The sequence below is a fragment of the Silene latifolia genome, chromosome 1 (assembly GCF_048544455.1).
Source record: "Silene latifolia isolate original U9 population chromosome 1, ASM4854445v1, whole genome shotgun sequence".
NCBI classification, from domain to species: domain Eukaryota; kingdom Viridiplantae; phylum Streptophyta; class Magnoliopsida; order Caryophyllales; family Caryophyllaceae; genus Silene; species Silene latifolia.
This window is the reverse complement of record NC_133526.1, coordinates 1,737,181-1,754,448: the sequence shown is the minus strand read 5'-3', so window position 1 is coordinate 1,754,448 and position 17,268 is coordinate 1,737,181. Positions and strand designations below refer to the sequence as shown.

Below are 17,268 nucleotides of genomic sequence, written 5' to 3'. Positions count from 1 at the left end.
TATAGTACCCCCGATGACTATAATCTCAATTCGTCAAGAAGACTATATAATCAATTTGATCCAATCGTTTAATTTGCAGATTGAGTTAGTCTTTAGGGTCACACTTAAATCATAAAGTAATAATGTGCTCTAATTACCATGTTAGACCCGCGATCCGAAATAACCCGTTATTTTAGGGTTGAAACCTGACCCAACCCGTTTGATCCGATGCGTCAATGATAATTAAAAATATTATTATTTTTATATTATATTTGAAATAATAAATATTATTTTAATATTTTTAATTAAAAAATTCATTTAGAAGTCAATGTTATATACGGAGTAACTTTAATATCATTAAATAATAAAATAACTATTAAAATAATGAATATAATAATATTATTAATATTAAATATGATTTAGTTTTAAAAGTATGTTTTTTTTTTTTCTAAAAATGATAAAATAAAAGATGACATAAACCTTTCTCTGACCCGTATTTAGCCCAACCTGTTTGACAGATCTAGTTATTACTCCTAGTTATTACTACTAGTACACCATACATTATACAAAAAAAATGTCACGTCCATACATGTGATGGTCAAGAAATTTCCTGGAGGCTTCCGATTTTTGTTTTGAGGTTTGTGTCTTAATCAACCAAAATTAAGACGAGATTAATCTACCTTTTCAGGTCATTTTTTTTTCACCGTATTAGTGAACGTTTTATAATTTTGTATATTTGTTAGGAAAAGGTTATAATTAAACTTAAGTAAACTACATTCTAAGTTTATTTCACAATCGTCTTGGCATCAATCTTTCCTTATATACTTGGGACATTTTTACGTCAAGATCTAATGGACTTAACAAATGATATGATTAAGGGTTTAGATTTTGCAATTATCCAACCAAATTGCAAATAATGCATATGAGGTATTGGCATAATGCCATGTACGCAACTAGTTAGGCCCTGTTCTTTTTGGCTCAAAGGAGCTGAATTAAATTTAATGGAGTTGAGCTGAAGTAATCTTAATTGAATGGAATCGCGAGCTAAATTGAATAAAGCTGAAGTAAGAGTTAATTTGTGAAGAGATGAGTTGAATTAAACTGAACTAGATAGCGCTGACTCCGCTGAGCAAAAATGAAAAAAGCTGAATTAAGCCTGATAGAACATATAGCCTTTCTCTATTTTTACGAGAAAAAGGAACATACATCGGATGTACTACCTCCAAATTTTTTGTTTTTTGAGCATATATGTATTTTTTTTGAGCTTATTACCTCAAACTTTATTTGTTTTTGAGCATGCGTATTTTTTTTAGCATAATAAAGTTTATAAGTTAAATTTTAATATTTTTTCCATCAAAACTCAAATTTAACTAAACTTATATGTAATGTTTTTGAGTTTTATTGTAATTTTTTTGAGCTTAATGTTTAAGTGAATAAACTCAGAAACTTTATAGTGAAACTCACAAACTTTAAAACAAAACTCAAAAACTTTATTATAATGCTCAGAAACTATAGAATTGGAGGTAGTACATCAGATGTATAATCCTCTTATTGCTATTTTTACTTATGCTATACTGGCAAAAGGAACCAAAAACAAGCAATTTACGAATTAAGAAATATTCCCTCCATCTCAATCACTTATTGTTTATTTATTATTATTGTCATTATTATTTTTTATATATAAAAACCGCAACTATTATTATTATTATTATTGTTGTAGAAGGATGCGCGCAGCTTTCATTAAAACAAAAATAAAAGTTTACATGTGTGAGAATAAGGAAGCTGAGGGTGTTGGTTGATGACAAATCACAACCAATCACAAGCAAGCATATGGATTGACATGGATCGATGACTTGGCATATGTTAGTTAGTACACTGTACATTTGTATATAAAGAAGAAACACAAACTGTAACTAATTATTCATTCATAATCAATATACAACTCACAGTTTATTTACTCTCTTTCTACAACAACTTTCTCTCTCTAATCAAATCATATCAATCATCAAAGCTTCATACAACAATGGCTTCCTACTTCATGTTAGCAAGACCATAGAAACTTTCTTCAATCAAGTTACCACACAGTTTAACAAAATTATAAAGCTAGTTAGAAGTGATAATGGTACTGAAATCATTCAAAGTGCTTGCTTGGATTTATTTGCTGCTAGAGGAGTCCTACATCAGAAAAGTGTGCCAGGTGTCCCTCAACAAAATGGGAGAGTTGAGAGGAAACATAGACACTTGGTTGAAACAGCTAGGGCCATGATGCTCTATGCCAATCTCCCTAAGAGATTCTGGGGTGATTGCTTGCTAGCAGCCACTCATGTCATTAATAGGCTTCCTGTTAATCTTTTGTCTTGGAAGACTCCCTATGAAATGTTGCTGGGATGTCAACCTGCTTATGAGCATCTCAGGACCATAGGCTGTCAATGTTTTGCACTCATTCCAAGACGTTAGAGGGATAAGTTTCAGTCAAAGGGCAAGAGATGCATATTCATAGGATATCCTCATGGGCAAAAGGGTTATAAACTTTTTGACTTAGAAAATCAAAAAATCATAATTAGTAGGGATGTGGTCTTTCAAGAACACATCTTTCCATATAAATCAAAACCACCAACTCAGTCACAACAAGTTCCTCACCTGGATTTCTTTCCTGACACAGCTGAGGACCTCCCTTATGAAACACATAATATTCCTTCTACCATTTCAAATGAGATACAAAATACTAGTAACAATATCAATCCTAATGATAATAATCACAATGATAATGATAATAATCCTATTTCTCCTACTGTGTCAGCATCACCACTCAATGTTGGTTTTACTGATGGTTCTGCTGTTCATACTCACACTCCCTCTGTTGTGTCTGAGGAAAGTTCTCTCGCCTAATCCCTGCAGGTCACACAGGATGAGATCTACTCCTTCATGGCTTAAGGATTTTGTTTGTCCCACTCTTTCTGTCTCTCATACTGCTGGGAATGCTGCTTCTGATAGCAATTTCTTTCTTCTTGATCCTACTACCTATCCTGCTCATATGGTTCATTCTGTCAACAATGTAATGAGGACCTTGGAGCCTACCACATATAAGCAGGCAAAGCAAGATCCCTTGTGGGTATCTGCCATGTCCAAAGAGCTTGAAGCTTTAGAGAAAAATGGCACTTGGGTAGTTACTAACCTTCCATCAGGACACAAACCCATAGGGTCCAAATGGGTATACAAAATCAAGTATAACCCAGATGGCACGGTTGAAAGGTACAAGGCTAGACTTGTGGCCAAGGGGTATAATCAAGTCAAAGGGAAAGATTACAAGGCTACTTTTTCTCCTGTAGCTAAGTTTACTACTGTGAGAGTTCTTTTAGCTGTTGCCTCCATTAGACAATGGCCCATCTCTCAATTAGACATCAACAATGCTTTTTTGCATGGTTTTTTGGATGAGTTGGTCTATATGACACCACCTGAGGGCTATTCAGGTGCTTCAGCAGGTCAAGTATGCCATTTGAAGAAATCCTTATATGGGTTGAAGCAAGCTTCTCGTCAATGGAATATTGCTTTGACCAAGTTGTTACTCTCTTTGGGGTTCCTACAGTCCAAATATGATTATTCTTTGTTCACTAGAGAACTCCATGGCAAAATATCCATAGTGTTGGTCTATGTGGATGACTTGCTCTTAACTGGGACAGACAAATGTTTTTTGGATTTTCTCAAGACCAAATTACATGCTACTTTTACTATCAAAGATCTTGGAGACATTCGTTATTTTCTGGGTTTAGAAGTTACCAGAAACTCTGAAGGTATACTCTTAAATCAACAAAAATATGTTCAGGATTTACTCACAGGTGCTGGTATGACAAACTGTAAGACAGCACCATTTCCTTTGCCAAAAGGCTTGCAGTTGAGCATTGATCAAGGAGCTTTACTTCCTGATCCTGAGAGTTACAGATGCATTATTGGGAAATTACTCTACCTTAACCTCACAAGGCCAGATCTGTCGTATGCTACTCAGCATCTCGTCAATTTCTTAGCTCTCCTCGAGAGCCTCATCTGCAAGCTGCTGTCCATGTTCTGCGTTATTTGAAGGGGACTGCATCAGCAGCTTTATTTTACCCTAGCACCAGTGATTTAATGCTCACGGGTTATTGTGATGCTGACTGGGGCAGTTGCCAAACTTCTTGCAGATCTGTCACAGGTCAATGCATCTTCTTAGGGAATTCCTTGGTTTCCTGGAAAACCAAGAAAAGTAAAATGTCTCCAAATCATCGGCGAGAATCCGAGTACAGGGCGATGTCATACACTGCTGGAGAGCTAACCTGGTTGTATGGCTTGCTTTCTGATTTTAGGGTGTCTATACCTGTACCTATACCTCTATTTTGCGACAACAAAGCTGCCCTTCATATCGCATCCAATCCAGTCTTCCATGAGAGGACCAAACATATCAACATTGATTGTCATTATGTCCGTGACAAGATACAAGAAGGTTTCATTTCCACAGCTCATCTCAGAACCCATTTACAACTAGCTGACCTCTTGACTAAGCCACTGGGGCACTCTCAGCACATGTGTTTTGCCTCCAAGTTGGGTTTACACTTTTTATCAACAGATCCCAACTTGAGGGGGGGATGTGAGAATAAGGAAGCTGAGGGTGTTGGTTGATGACAAATCACAACCAATCACAAGCAAGCATATGGATTGACATGGATCGATGACTTGGCATATGTTAGTTAGTACACTGTACATTTGTATATAAAGAAGAAACACAAACTGTAACTAATTATTCATTCATAATCAATATACAACTCACAGTTTATTTACTCTCTTTCTACAACAACTTTCTCTCTCTAATCAAATCATATCAATCATCAAAGCTTCATACAACAATGGCTTCCTACTTCATGTTTTCACAACATGAAATTGGTGGGAAGCCGTGAAACAATCTGAGCTCCCAAAACCGCAACTATTGTTGTTGTTATTATTATTATTATTATTATTATTATTATTGTTATTATTGTTATTATTAGGTAATATTTTAGTTAAAGATATACAAATGACTCAGAGTTAAAATAGATATGAGGGCATACCATTTTTAGTGGCTTTAGTACCCATTAGTAGCTTTCAAGGACTGATTTTTTTTTTTTTTTTTTATATTTTTTTTTTTGGAAAGTTCCACTAGCAAGAAAAGTATCTGGTCGGAGCAACTTTACTAGTTACTCCAATTTTAATATATTCTTCTCATTTGATTTTACGTAATTCCGATAACAAAACATGTTGCGTAGCAGTGTTGTACGATGATGAGAAATGCTTGAACTCATTTTTCCTACTAATCATCAATAATACATAACTCATGTTCCGTTAATTAGAATTTACAAAACCGTTTTACACAAGAATTTTAGATCATTTTAATCAAAACCATATGTAAATAGCATACATAGTTAGCCATGATCAATTAGTGCAATTCCGTACCTCTAGATGTCGATCAAAACGTACCATAAAGGGGATGGGATACAAAATGAAACACGAAATAGTACACAGAATCCGCTCTCCTCTTCTAAGAATAATAATTACATTACACTCCTATATAGTACATACATAAGAATAAAGACTCATATTAACTTACTAAAGGGCAATCATGGAGAGTTCATGTAAACTAGCTTCATCACCTTCATCATATCGTAACGAAGCCAAATGCCTTCGTGTACGAGTCAATCTCTCACTAATCAATCGAAGAGCTCGATCCCACCTCGCACCATTATTACCATTATTACGAATAGCAACCCTATAAGTATGAGCATGATCACCATTGTCGTCCAGAACAATCTGAGTTAGCTGAAATATGAAAAGCCTTGATGAGTAGAGCAAGTCTATATAAGCTTGTCGAATGATACTTACACTCGAAGACATTCTTAGAATAAAAGGGAAGATTAAGCCAACCACCATTGGTGTACAACCATGGCTAGCTAGTTTAGTAAGCTTGAGGTTTGCTAGGGCTAGTAGGTGAAAACCCATGAAATATGAAGAAGAGTAATTTTTTTTACCGTTGTAAAAGATACTATTCTACTACAGATTCCTATCTTTGCTAGATAGGTAATGTGCAATAAAATTTAGGGTACGAGGGATAAAACTTAAAAAAAAATATAATGAAAATATAGAGAATGGATGTCATCCAAGACGATCTTGATGTCTTGGCTTCATGAAGAAGAATAGTTGATATATAGTTGTACTACTTATGTAATGGTTAAGTTATGTAGTAAGAAAATAAGGCATTTGAGAGATGCTCTTAAGTTGTTTGTCATTACTTTATATAGCTAGTTGGCTACATATTATATCTACCCACATTATTGGAAGGATGTGGTAGATAACAAAATTAACTTAAAAAGCATTTTTTTTTGTGTAATACTTGTTCCACAGAAACTCCAGAGAGACGGTCTCTCAATAGTGTTATTGAGAGACCTTCATATAATGGGTTGAGGGGCCCGCTGAATTTTATTATATCTACTGTATTTGTTCTGTTCCAATCATGCATTTATTTATCTTTTATTTTATTTGTGAGAGTATTTTAATCAAGGTAAATAAATGGTTGGAGACAAAGACAGGGGCAGACCTACCTAGTAGCAAGGGTGGCGGCCGCTACCGCCAAAAAAATGTATAATAAACATCTCGTGGTTCGATGGTAAAAGCTTTGGTTTTCAAACAATTGGCCCCAGTTCGAATCCCTTTACATGCATATATAGAGTAATTTTTTTTTTGCTACCTCATATATTAAATCCTGCCACCCCTGAACGAAGAGAGTATATTTTATAGTAAATTTCTTACGTATTAAACTAGTTTAATAAGTGACTATATCATTTACTTCATATTAATTTTGATTATGTAAATAGTTACTCCATTTGTTTGTTGGACTGGATCGTCTGGCCTCCATTTCTTTTAAGACGTTAAACAACAAGACTTGAATTAATATGTGAATTTTAACATTACTTAATTATCTACAATACATGATATAAAAAAGTTTGAAAATGGAATGTGGATGCTTTATTTTTGGCTTTAACCAAGTAGTAATTAATTAAGTTTTTTTTTTGAGGGTAATTAATTAAGTTTTTGTTAGTGGTGAGGTTTAAGGAGCTTGAATTGTTGAGATTTATGATGTAGTTTAGTGCATGTCTTGGAATTGGAATGCACACTTGTAAAGTTCCATGTAAAGATCATCAATAGCATAATTTAGCAATTGAAATCACATGAAAAACATCGTGCTTTAAACTTTGTGATAAAATAAATATTGGTTAGATCAAGAAAACAAATGAATAGATCGTTCTTCGAGGGTACGCTACTAGATTATCTATCATGTTATTTATAAAAGACATCAATTAGACATATAATATTCTCTTACTTTGATAAAATAATTCAGATTTCAGTTTTTTAATTTATTTAAATCCAATATTTTTGTTCCCATGCAATTGCTTTTAGTTATTGATATTTTAATGGTTTTTTTTTTCTACTCGTACATGCATACAACTACTAGTAGTGGAGCTAGGGGTTATTACTTATTAGCAGGGGTGCTCACCCTCGCTGGCGGTCGGAAATTTTAAAATTTTTGGTTAAAATTTTTCAACTTTTTCGAATTTTCCTTATATCATTTTACCAATTTATCTCCGTTAGGGTCAATTCCTAGTTCCACGAGCCACTGCATTATTATTTGTGTAAAGGTAGCTAAAATATTTTAATTTCCTAAATTAATAATAATCCATCGGTCTCCTTAACTTGTTTACAAACCATTAGGCTTTGTTTGAATTGACAAGGCAAATACGCTAATTTATTTCATCAAAGTAACTTTTATGTGTAGGTGTTTGATGAGTAGTTTATCAGAAATTTATTTAGTAAATAAGCTAGCTGAAATAAACAGCTACTTGGAATAACATATTACATATGAGAAATAAGCTAGCTCATTGTATTTTATTTTTCTTTTTAATCTTTCAATTTATAATATTAAATACTCCGTATGAAATACTTATCATGTCTTTGTATGTCATTTACCATATTAAATCTATATTTTCAGCTAATATATCAAACAACTTTAATACAATAAATTAGCTTATCAACTCATAAATTTCAGGTAACTTAGTAATTTTAAGCTTTCACCAAATTTTTTAGTTAATTATACTAAACAGAATTTTAAATAAAGTATGCATTATTAATGACATAGAAAGTAAACAAATAGTGTAACTTGGACAGAAGAAGGCTATTTCTCATTTGTGACGGTCACTATCCGTCACAAGGCTTTCTTGATCACAGAAGAAATACTAATTTTCGTAAAAAAAAAAAAACAATAATTGGTGTTGGCTTGTTAGAGGCACGTGTTTTTGGTCATGTAATGTAAGTACTTGTATCTTAAGCATCACACTTTTGTAATTTTGTTTGATACAAGACTTTAGATTATTCATACTCCTCTACAATAATACCACTGTCCTAAGTTTTAAAGCAAAACGAATAATCTTTCTCAAAAATAATTCAAATCTATTATTACTTTTTTTTTTCTTTTAAAAGTAGTAACATTGATATCCTAAAGAAGTAAAAGAATTTTGCCATTATACATTTTGCATCTTCTGTTTATTACATAAACCATACCATCTGATATATTACATCGAATGATATTTTAGTAACATACAATTATCCTCAATCACGATAAACAGACTTATATTAAGACCGCTTTGAATATGATTCTTATAATATTATAAGCTAAATATTATCCATTTTAAGAATAAAATGGGTCAAGTAATATACCATTTTTGTGGATTAGACAAATATTTTGTTAGGCCCTTCGCATTTTACTTTTGTCTTATCTAACATATTTACCCCGTTTTAAGCTTAAGACGGATATTTCCGTCTTTTCAACAAGAATTTGTGAAATATAAATCATGATCTATAGGAGTTACTTTTTCACATACGAACTTTACTCTTTCACATACATTTTTCCATAAACTTTCCATATCATACCCTTTTACCTACACCTAAACAAATTAATTCTTATACTTCGTATGTACTTTTTCCCTAAAATCGAATTTAATTGTTTCAAAAACTTGACTAATGGATTATAATTCTTCAATTAGTAAAGAATTTAACTATTTAGCAATTATTAATTTGTTTTGTTAAAATTATTAGGGTTTATTAATTGCTGAAACTAATTATCAATTGATATGAGTGGTGACTAATGGATTACTCCGTATAATTCTTCACATATGAATGTTGACTTGTTTATTAATTGTTTAACAAACCATCTACTGAGCCACTGGAGTCATCGGAATTGATAGAAATGCATACTGACTTGAATATATCATATGGTAATGGTCAAACATCGTTATTCTGAGTTCAAAAAATCAAGGGACTGTCAGCATATAATTGCTGCTACTCGTATTGATACGGCAATTTTGTGTTACGCGGGAGTTGTCGGGGACGGAGGAGCGTGCGGAAGAAGGGAGTGCAGGAAGGAGTTGCAAGTGTAAGGGGAGGAGAAAGGAGACACCGCGTCCGGCGGAACACGGGTCACCGGAGTATGGTTGGGCGGACTGCGGAGGGAGGTAAAGGGAGTTGCAAAAATTAATTGAGTATTGAAAAAATAACAAGGGTATAATTGTAAAAGGCGTATGTGAAAGAGTAAAATCCGTATGTGAAAAAGCACAACCCTAAATTTTGTGTAAAGCTTTAAGGCCCTATTCTTTCTGGCTTAATTTCAGCTCATTTCAGTTTTGCTCAGTTGTATTCCGTTAAGTTCTGTTCAAGTTCAGTCAATTCTGTTCAGCTCATCTCTTCACAAAATTAAATTTTAATTCAGCTACATTCACCCACCCGAGTTTCATTCAATTTAGTTCAATTCAGCTCTACTCCATTTAATTCAATTCAACTTGTTTTAGCTGAAAAGTACAAAGCTTAAGTCTTTAAAGAAGCATGTTGACAAAAATTTAGGTAGAAGATGATGGAGAAGTGGAAAACTAGAAACGAGCGTAGGGTTTAGTGGGCCTGAAATTGTTAGTTTACGAAATTTCGTCGAAATTGCTTCTTTGTTTAACAAAATCTAGTCGATTGGCCTACTTTTTATGGGCCTAGATCATGCACCACTCATTTTAGATTATTCATCCCATTTTTTTAGTGTAAAGGCCAAAGGGAGTCACGACTTACTATAGTGAATACTAGTATAGATCTCGCGCATACATACGCGGTATTTCTAAATCATTTAATTTATAATGTATTATTTATAGATTTAAAATTAACACATTATCAATTTTTCATATTTTAATAAAAAAAATTGAAATGGAAAACTAATCAAAAGAATTGAGTAAACTTATAAAATGTATATTTTAATGAAATTTTTTATTACAAAAAAAAATAATTTCAATTTATAAATTTTCTCAAATAATTTTTAAAAAAAAATTGTCACGAAATTAATAATACAGTTCATCATTTTTTTTATACGAATTACGTACGTGGTAATATTTTTATACGAAACTAATAATATTAATTTATAGGTTTTTCATATACGAATTTTTATATTTATATCATTTTTTTTATTTTAATTAAAAAAATATAATTTAGTCAAAAAAAGATTATAATTAAAAGATTTTATAGTAATTAAAAGATAATAATTTAATAAAACATAAAGTCTTGTTTTCTTATTTAAGTAGATTCCTTTTGGAGGAAAAATCATTGAGAATTATTCTCTTAGTAGTAGGGGGATATTGTGACGGGATTCAAATTAAGGTCATTATTTTTATCCATTAAGATTTTATATTAACTAAGTTAGCTAATATTTGTATTAATCGTTCTATTTTTACAGTTACTAATTTATTATGGAGTCCTTGAGTTTAATATTAAACGTTATAAATTAGATTAATCTCTTCTACAATATTATAAATTTCCAAGAAAGATAAAAAAGTGTCACATAATCAAGATTGATGTTAGAGAAGATTGATGTTAAAGGTGTTTGATTAATTGCGAACTTGGGCTAGATGTGGGGCAGGTTAACATGATTTCTTGGGTTTATGAATATGCAGGTTTAGGAGTTTTGGGTAGGATTATGGGCTGAACCTTTGTAATTTTGGAATATACATTGTCCAAGCCAACTTTATTAGCAGGCCGAATAAGATGGATATAATGGGTCGTCCTATCCATTAACAATCCTAATTGAGGTACACAATATAACAATAACATGGTGGTTGAATTGACTAATGGTGATCCACGTTATACTCCCTCCTATTCTAAATAACTGTCCCATTTGTCATTCCCGTCTATTCACATAACTGTCTCATTTACCATATTTGGACATGGTTTTTTTACTTTCCTACCCTTAGCTCTTTTCTTTATTACCACGCCAACCACTCATAACCCATCATATTCAATACTTTTCATTATTTAACTCATATATTCTTATCTCTATACAATAATTTTCATTATTTTAACTATATTCCTTAATTTTCGTGCCATTGTCCAAATGGGACACTTATTCGGAATAGGAGGGAGTAGTATATTATCCGAGATCCCATGACATTTGAAATACCTAGTTTTGTTATAATTAGTGTAGATCTCGCGCAAATACGCGATAAATATAGGCATTTTAATTTTTATTGTATTACTTATAGATTTTAGATTTATATCTCATGAATTTTTATAAAAAATAATTAATCTTAAAATTAATCAAGAGAATTAAGTAATTCCATGAATGCTGTTTTTTTTTTTTTTATAAAAATATTTTAACTACCTCAAATTATTTTCTGTTTTTCTTATAAAAATATTTTAACTACCTCAAATTATTTTAATAAATTCTTTTTTCGTCACGAGGTTAATAATAAGTGATACAGTTTATATGTATAGATTATAATTTTATACCAATTTTGTTTTATTCTTGTTAAAATATTACGTATATTTTTAAGTTTAGTGATGAAAAGATTATTTTAAATTTAAAATTAGTTTAATAAGTGAAAATCTAATTTATTTCCATATATAAGCTTTATAGAAATTTTATTCTCTTAGTATATAGGAGGATTGTTCAATTTTTGTGTTAGAGTATTCTAAAGCTAATGATTTTCAAATAATAATATCTTAAAAATATTCATAATGACCGAAAATAAATATTTTGAAGGCGTCTAATCGTTAATTAATGTTCATAGATTCGAAATTATAAATTTTTTTGGCACCGTTGTTGGAGAGCAATAAGTTGTACTCGAAACTATGCAAACAAAAACTACTTTTCTCTGCTATTAAAAACTTCAAAGAATATTTACAAAACATTGTAATAAGAAGTTATTATACGATGCCGAACATTGAAGGCAAAAAAAGTTTTCATGTCAAGTTTTCTACTTTCTGCATGTCATACTCATATCTCAATCTTCTTTCTTTTGTTGCATTAACTTGTATCATTGCTTGTCTCTACAAAAGGTACGTACAAATTCTTGTGTTAAGCGGTTTAATATCAGAATTCTAATAAATCGTATTTATTTGTTTACTAACTTTTCACTTTGATGGATTATTATATTTGTATATGTATATTCATTTTAGACAATGTAATATAAAACGGCTAAAAAATTAATACAATAAGTAAACTAAAAAAAAAATGTAAATTTTAACTATGGCTAAAAAATTTCTTTGTTCGGGGAGCGACTGTTCATGCTAGTCGATCTCCTAGTTCCGTCACTGTCTGACTGCGTCTGTGTATCGTTATTTGTAAATCAAATGTAAAAGATGGTTATGGAAATTTTATAGGAGAAAAAAATGAGGTCTTCATCATTGAAGTACCTTCATACATTAAGCAAACAAGTTTGGAGAGGCAAATGTACAACGGAGGAGGATCCGAAAGACGATCAAGCCGTTCAATTATTGCGCGACTCGCTCCTCCTTGATGGGCAGCTACCGACAAAGCTCTGTGATTACCATACTCTTTTGCGGTATTTCTTTGTCTTAGCTTCCATAGTTCCATCTCTTATCCATCCCTTTTGTCTGTCCGCGATACCTCTTACCTTAATTAATCATATTAATCACTAGGTTAAGACATTTTCGGTTAAAAATGACATTTTCTGGTCGAACCCTCAACTTCATAATCGATCATTAAATGCTCATTTGAATACGGGTTTAGGTCCTTTTTTAATTAACACCTCTGCCTTAACCACTATGCTAAGACATATTCAGTTCCATAATCGATACTACATGCTCATTTGAACACGGGTTTGAGCCTTTTTATTGAATCGTAAGGCTAGGAAATATCTTTGTCTTGACTTCAATCTAGATCATTTGAGCCTTCATGGACGTCCTTTTATTGCTTCAAACACTAAGCAATTTAAGTAAGAGCAAACAATCAAATAACAATTAAACTTAACATCATCAACCAGGTGTGTTCTAACATCATTTGTATACGTGTTTTGGTCCTTTTTATTGAATCGTAAATCTTGTTACAGTTTTGTACGAATGAGAGATTATGACATTTTGAAAGCGAAAGATTCATTTTTGAAGTATCTAAAATGGAGGGCAGAGTTTGGGGTTGATGCCATTTACAAGGTTATGTACCAACTCTACTCACAACTCATGAATTATATATCTGAGTTTTGTGATAAAGTATCCGAGCTTTATGTTAAATAATACTCCGTATGAGCTTTATTAAAAAGTATTGAACTCATCCATTTACACATTAAAAACATGAACTTTGAGTTAGCTCAGAAAAAATACATATAAGCTCGGATTCTTATAACTTGGTTGTATCCTATTTGTGCTCTAGTCAATTAATAGCGCCAAAAGCGTCTATTTAATCGCGCTTATGCTTACTTCGAAAGTAAAACAACCTTCCAGGAGTTCAAGTTCGATGAGTACCAACAAGTTCAAAAACATTACCCACACGGCTTTCATGGCGTTGATCGATTTGGTAGACCGGTGTACATAGAGAGGATAGGAATGCTAGATATCAATGCTCTTTTACGAGTCACTACTGTCGAAAGATTGGTAAAACACCATGTCTATGAACAAGAGAAAACTGCTCGGTTGAGGTTCCCTGCCTGCACCATTTTCGCTCGAAAGCAAATTGTTTCTACCACTGCCATTTTAGATGTTAAGGGCCTGGTATGAAATTAAATTTCCTATTGTGCTTCCTCCAACTCAACTGATTCTTTACGTTTTTCAAAATTCTCCTCACGGAAAAAAGTCAAGTGTAAATATCATTAACATCAATGTATAGCTAGTAAGGTTGTTCTAGTCTCCTAGAACAAGACACCGAAACAACCTAGCCAAAAAACGGGAGAAAAGGGAACATATATCGGATGTACTACTTCAGATTTTATTTGTTTTTGAGCATATGTGTATTTTTTCTGAGCTTATTAAAATTTATAACTTAGATTTTAAATTTTTTTTTTCCGTCCAAACTCAAATTAAATTACTAAGCTTATATGTGTAAGTGAATGAGCTCAGAAACTTTATAGTAAAACTCATAATTTTTAAAACAAAACTCAAAAACTTTATTATAATGCTCAGAAACTATAAAACTGGTGGTAGTACATCGAATGTATAATCTACTTACTGAAAAAACGGGTATAGGCAAATGCATATTGAAAAATTAACATAGGCTCGGCTACTTAGCTCATCCGAAACTTGATTGATCACGGCATACGGCCTGAACCTGCATTTGATCACCTCTTAAGTAGTACTATTGTTGAATGATTCTAGTCGCGTCTAATGTGTTTGAATCGATTCTTGGTTGTGATTTTCCTTCCCTTTCTTTTTCAGGGAGTCTCGAGCTTTACGAATTCTGCAAGAGATCTTTTCACAGAGTTTCAAAAGATTGCTAGCAATTACTACCCTGAGGTATTACACACAGACCTTCATTTTCCTGTTATGGTCGAATCCCCGAGTTTATAATTACATCCTTGGATGAATATTTGCAGACATTAAACAGCCTCTTGATTATTAATGCTGGATCGAGCTTTAAGATCCTCTGGAAAGCGCTCAAGACGTTTCTCGACTCACACACTTCTGCTAAGATACAAGTACAAACATTCATTTACTCATTTACACACATTTCCTGTTATCCTGTATTCAACATTTAAACTGTGTCCAAAATTACTGTTTTTTTTTTTTTTTTCCGCAAGGGTGGAGTTTAGTGAACTTGGTTGAAATTCCTGGGAGAAATATCGTGGAGCTTTCTTGGCCTGAGTCCATGCCTAATAGATTTCGAGTCTGTCTTACGTGATTTGCAGGCTATCATATACACCCGAGGTTTACGTGCACCGAAAGTAGCGGTTGCGGGTTCTCTTGTTACCCAAAAAAAAAAAAAAAAAATACTGTTTTTTACCAGGTCCTGACCCGAGGGTTTATCCAGTGCGCACCGAAAATAGCGGCTGCGGTTCCCTCATTACCCAACAAAAAAAAATTAAAATAAAATAAAATTACTGTTTTTTACCAGGTATTGGGGAGTAACTTCAGAAGTAAACTTGTCGAAGTCATTGATCCAAGGTAGTATTTCTGTACGCCCTCGCTTTAAGCGCGTCCATAGAATCGAGTACAGGTAAGATGAATAGCTGATGGAAAACTCGATTTGTTACAGTAACTTGCCAGCTTTCCTAGGTGGGGAATGCACGTGTTCCAACCAAGGCGGATGTTTGTTAAGCGATAAAGGACCTTGGAAGGATCCAGAAATTTTACAGCAACTCGAGGTAAATGCTCTGAGTTTTGATATACCAGTATGATTAAAATTAGTCGATTAGATGTCGGTATTTGTAATGTATGAATTCTATGTTACAGTCTGCTAAGATGAAGGATGATGGGGATTTTGCTACTATTGAAGAAGCCTGGGTAAGAATTTTCAGGAGCATTAATTTCCGCCTTCCTGGACTAAACTTTTCATAAATCGTTTTGAAATCGACTACACGAAGAGGTTTCCGGGTTCCTAACTGCTGGATAATGACAAGATTCGTAATTGCAGTTGAGCGCTCAAAGCACACCAGATCATAGAATTCTGGAATGGAGTAAGGAAGGAGCAAATAATACGGCATTGTCGAAAATGATCAGCCAGCTTGAACTCATGGCAGAAGAAGCTAAGAATGTAAAAATTAATGATTTTTTTTTCTTAAATGCGGTTTGAATCCGAAATATTTACAAAAATGAGGCTCTGTATTTACAAGAAATTGGTCCACGCCATCACAAGGTACAATTGTTTTTTTGAAATTCGTACATTGTGATGACGTGGACCCATTTCTTGTAAATACTTTGAAAAGAGCCTCATTTTTGTAAATATTTCGGATTTAAACTCCATTTTAAGAAAAAAATTCAAAATTAATTTTGTCTCTCTGAAAGCTAATTACTTACAAAAAAAAACAGACTCAAATTAGTGACTTTTTCTATATTTTGCAGAAAATTCGAGGCGTGGAAGCTGCAGTTGAAGAGACTAAGCAGGTATAAGACACGGATCTATATATGAGACGGTCTGATAATATTATCATGAGATTGACCCATATGAGAGTGAAATTTATGTAGATAAATGGGATCGGTCTCATGTTAATATAACATGAGACGGTCATACTCATCGGCGTTTAAATTGATTATTATCTAGCTAATATTAAGGTCTCGTCGCAGGTGTTGGAAAGTATTGTACAGCAAATTAGTGATCTGAAGATGAACCTGAAAACCTCGGCCAATATCAAGAATAGCTAACGGAACTTTGTTAGGGCGGTCCTGTTTCGCTATTTTAGATTGCTAAACTTTCAAGAAATTGTATTTAGCCATCGAAATTGTAAATTATGGCTCCGACATTAAGTCACATTGTAGGTTCTTATATGGCATTGTAATTGTGCTAAGGGTAGACAACAACTGACTAAGAACTACTCCGATAGAAGGCGATCTAAGCACTGATTCCTCATCTCCTCGACATTCGATTCATGTCCATAAAGTACGACTTGTTTGACGTTTGGCGCAACAAACTTAGCACACAACTTAAGCACCACCCTAAACAAGTGTAAACAATACAAATACTTGCTAGAGTTACATACAAGTATAAAACCCATTTGTGGTCGGACAAGGCCGTCTGATAGCAAGTTCAGGTTCTCAGAACAGCGGCCCAAAATTTTAAGGCCCAATAATGTGATCAAGAGAGCATAAAATTGCTATAAAAAGTTAGTTTTCCTTTTATACGGGGCCTCACACGAACTTTTAGAACTTGGCCTCTCAAATTCATTTGACGACCCTGTCGTCGAATATATCCGATACACGTGTGATTATCGGACCACTGAACAAAGGCCACCTTATAAAAAATAGCGGTTTGGTCGGAAGTCGGAACCA

The 17,268-nt window shown here is 33.1% G+C and overlaps 1 protein-coding gene and 1 long non-coding RNA gene across 2 annotated transcripts; one reads left to right on the top strand and one right to left on the bottom strand.

The window, feature by feature from the left end:
* Positions 1 to 5,366: 5,366 nt before the first annotated feature.
* LOC141592115 (uncharacterized) lies at positions 5,367 to 6,246 on the bottom strand. Its single transcript, XR_012521056.1, has 2 exons — positions 6,009 to 6,246; positions 5,367 to 5,799 (listed from the first exon to the last, which is right to left on the bottom strand). It is a non-coding gene; the product is annotated as an uncharacterized LOC141592115 (long non-coding RNA).
* Positions 6,247 to 12,313: 6,067 nt separating this feature from the next.
* Positions 12,314 to 16,800, top strand: LOC141642831 (phosphatidylinositol/phosphatidylcholine transfer protein SFH11-like). Its single transcript, XM_074451804.1, has 12 exons — positions 12,314 to 12,393; positions 12,718 to 12,899; positions 13,407 to 13,506; positions 13,795 to 14,061; positions 14,722 to 14,799; positions 14,880 to 14,981; positions 15,398 to 15,447; positions 15,539 to 15,647; positions 15,736 to 15,786; positions 15,917 to 16,036; positions 16,345 to 16,386; positions 16,567 to 16,800. Exons 2-12 carry the CDS (start codon positions 12,727 to 12,729, stop codon positions 16,642 to 16,644), a joined length of 1,170 nt encoding a protein of 389 aa, XP_074307905.1. The 5' UTR covers positions 12,314 to 12,393; positions 12,718 to 12,726; the 3' UTR covers positions 16,645 to 16,800.
* Positions 16,801 to 17,268: the final 468 nt, after the last annotated feature.

What these genes read in the sequence shown, in the direction of transcription:
- LOC141642831 (XM_074451804.1), top strand. Translation starts at nt 12,727, where the DNA reads ATGAGGTCTTCATCATTGAAGTACCTTCATACATTAAGCAAACAAGTT. An exon ending in GGGTTGATGCCATTTACAAG is followed by an intron (nt 13,507 to 13,794) that starts GTTATGTACCAA and finishes ACAACCTTCCAG; the next exon opens with GAGTTCAAGTTCGATGAGTA. An exon ending in ACACTTCTGCTAAGATACAA is followed by an intron (nt 14,982 to 15,397) that starts GTACAAACATTC and finishes GTTTTTTACCAG; the next exon opens with GTATTGGGGAGTAACTTCAG.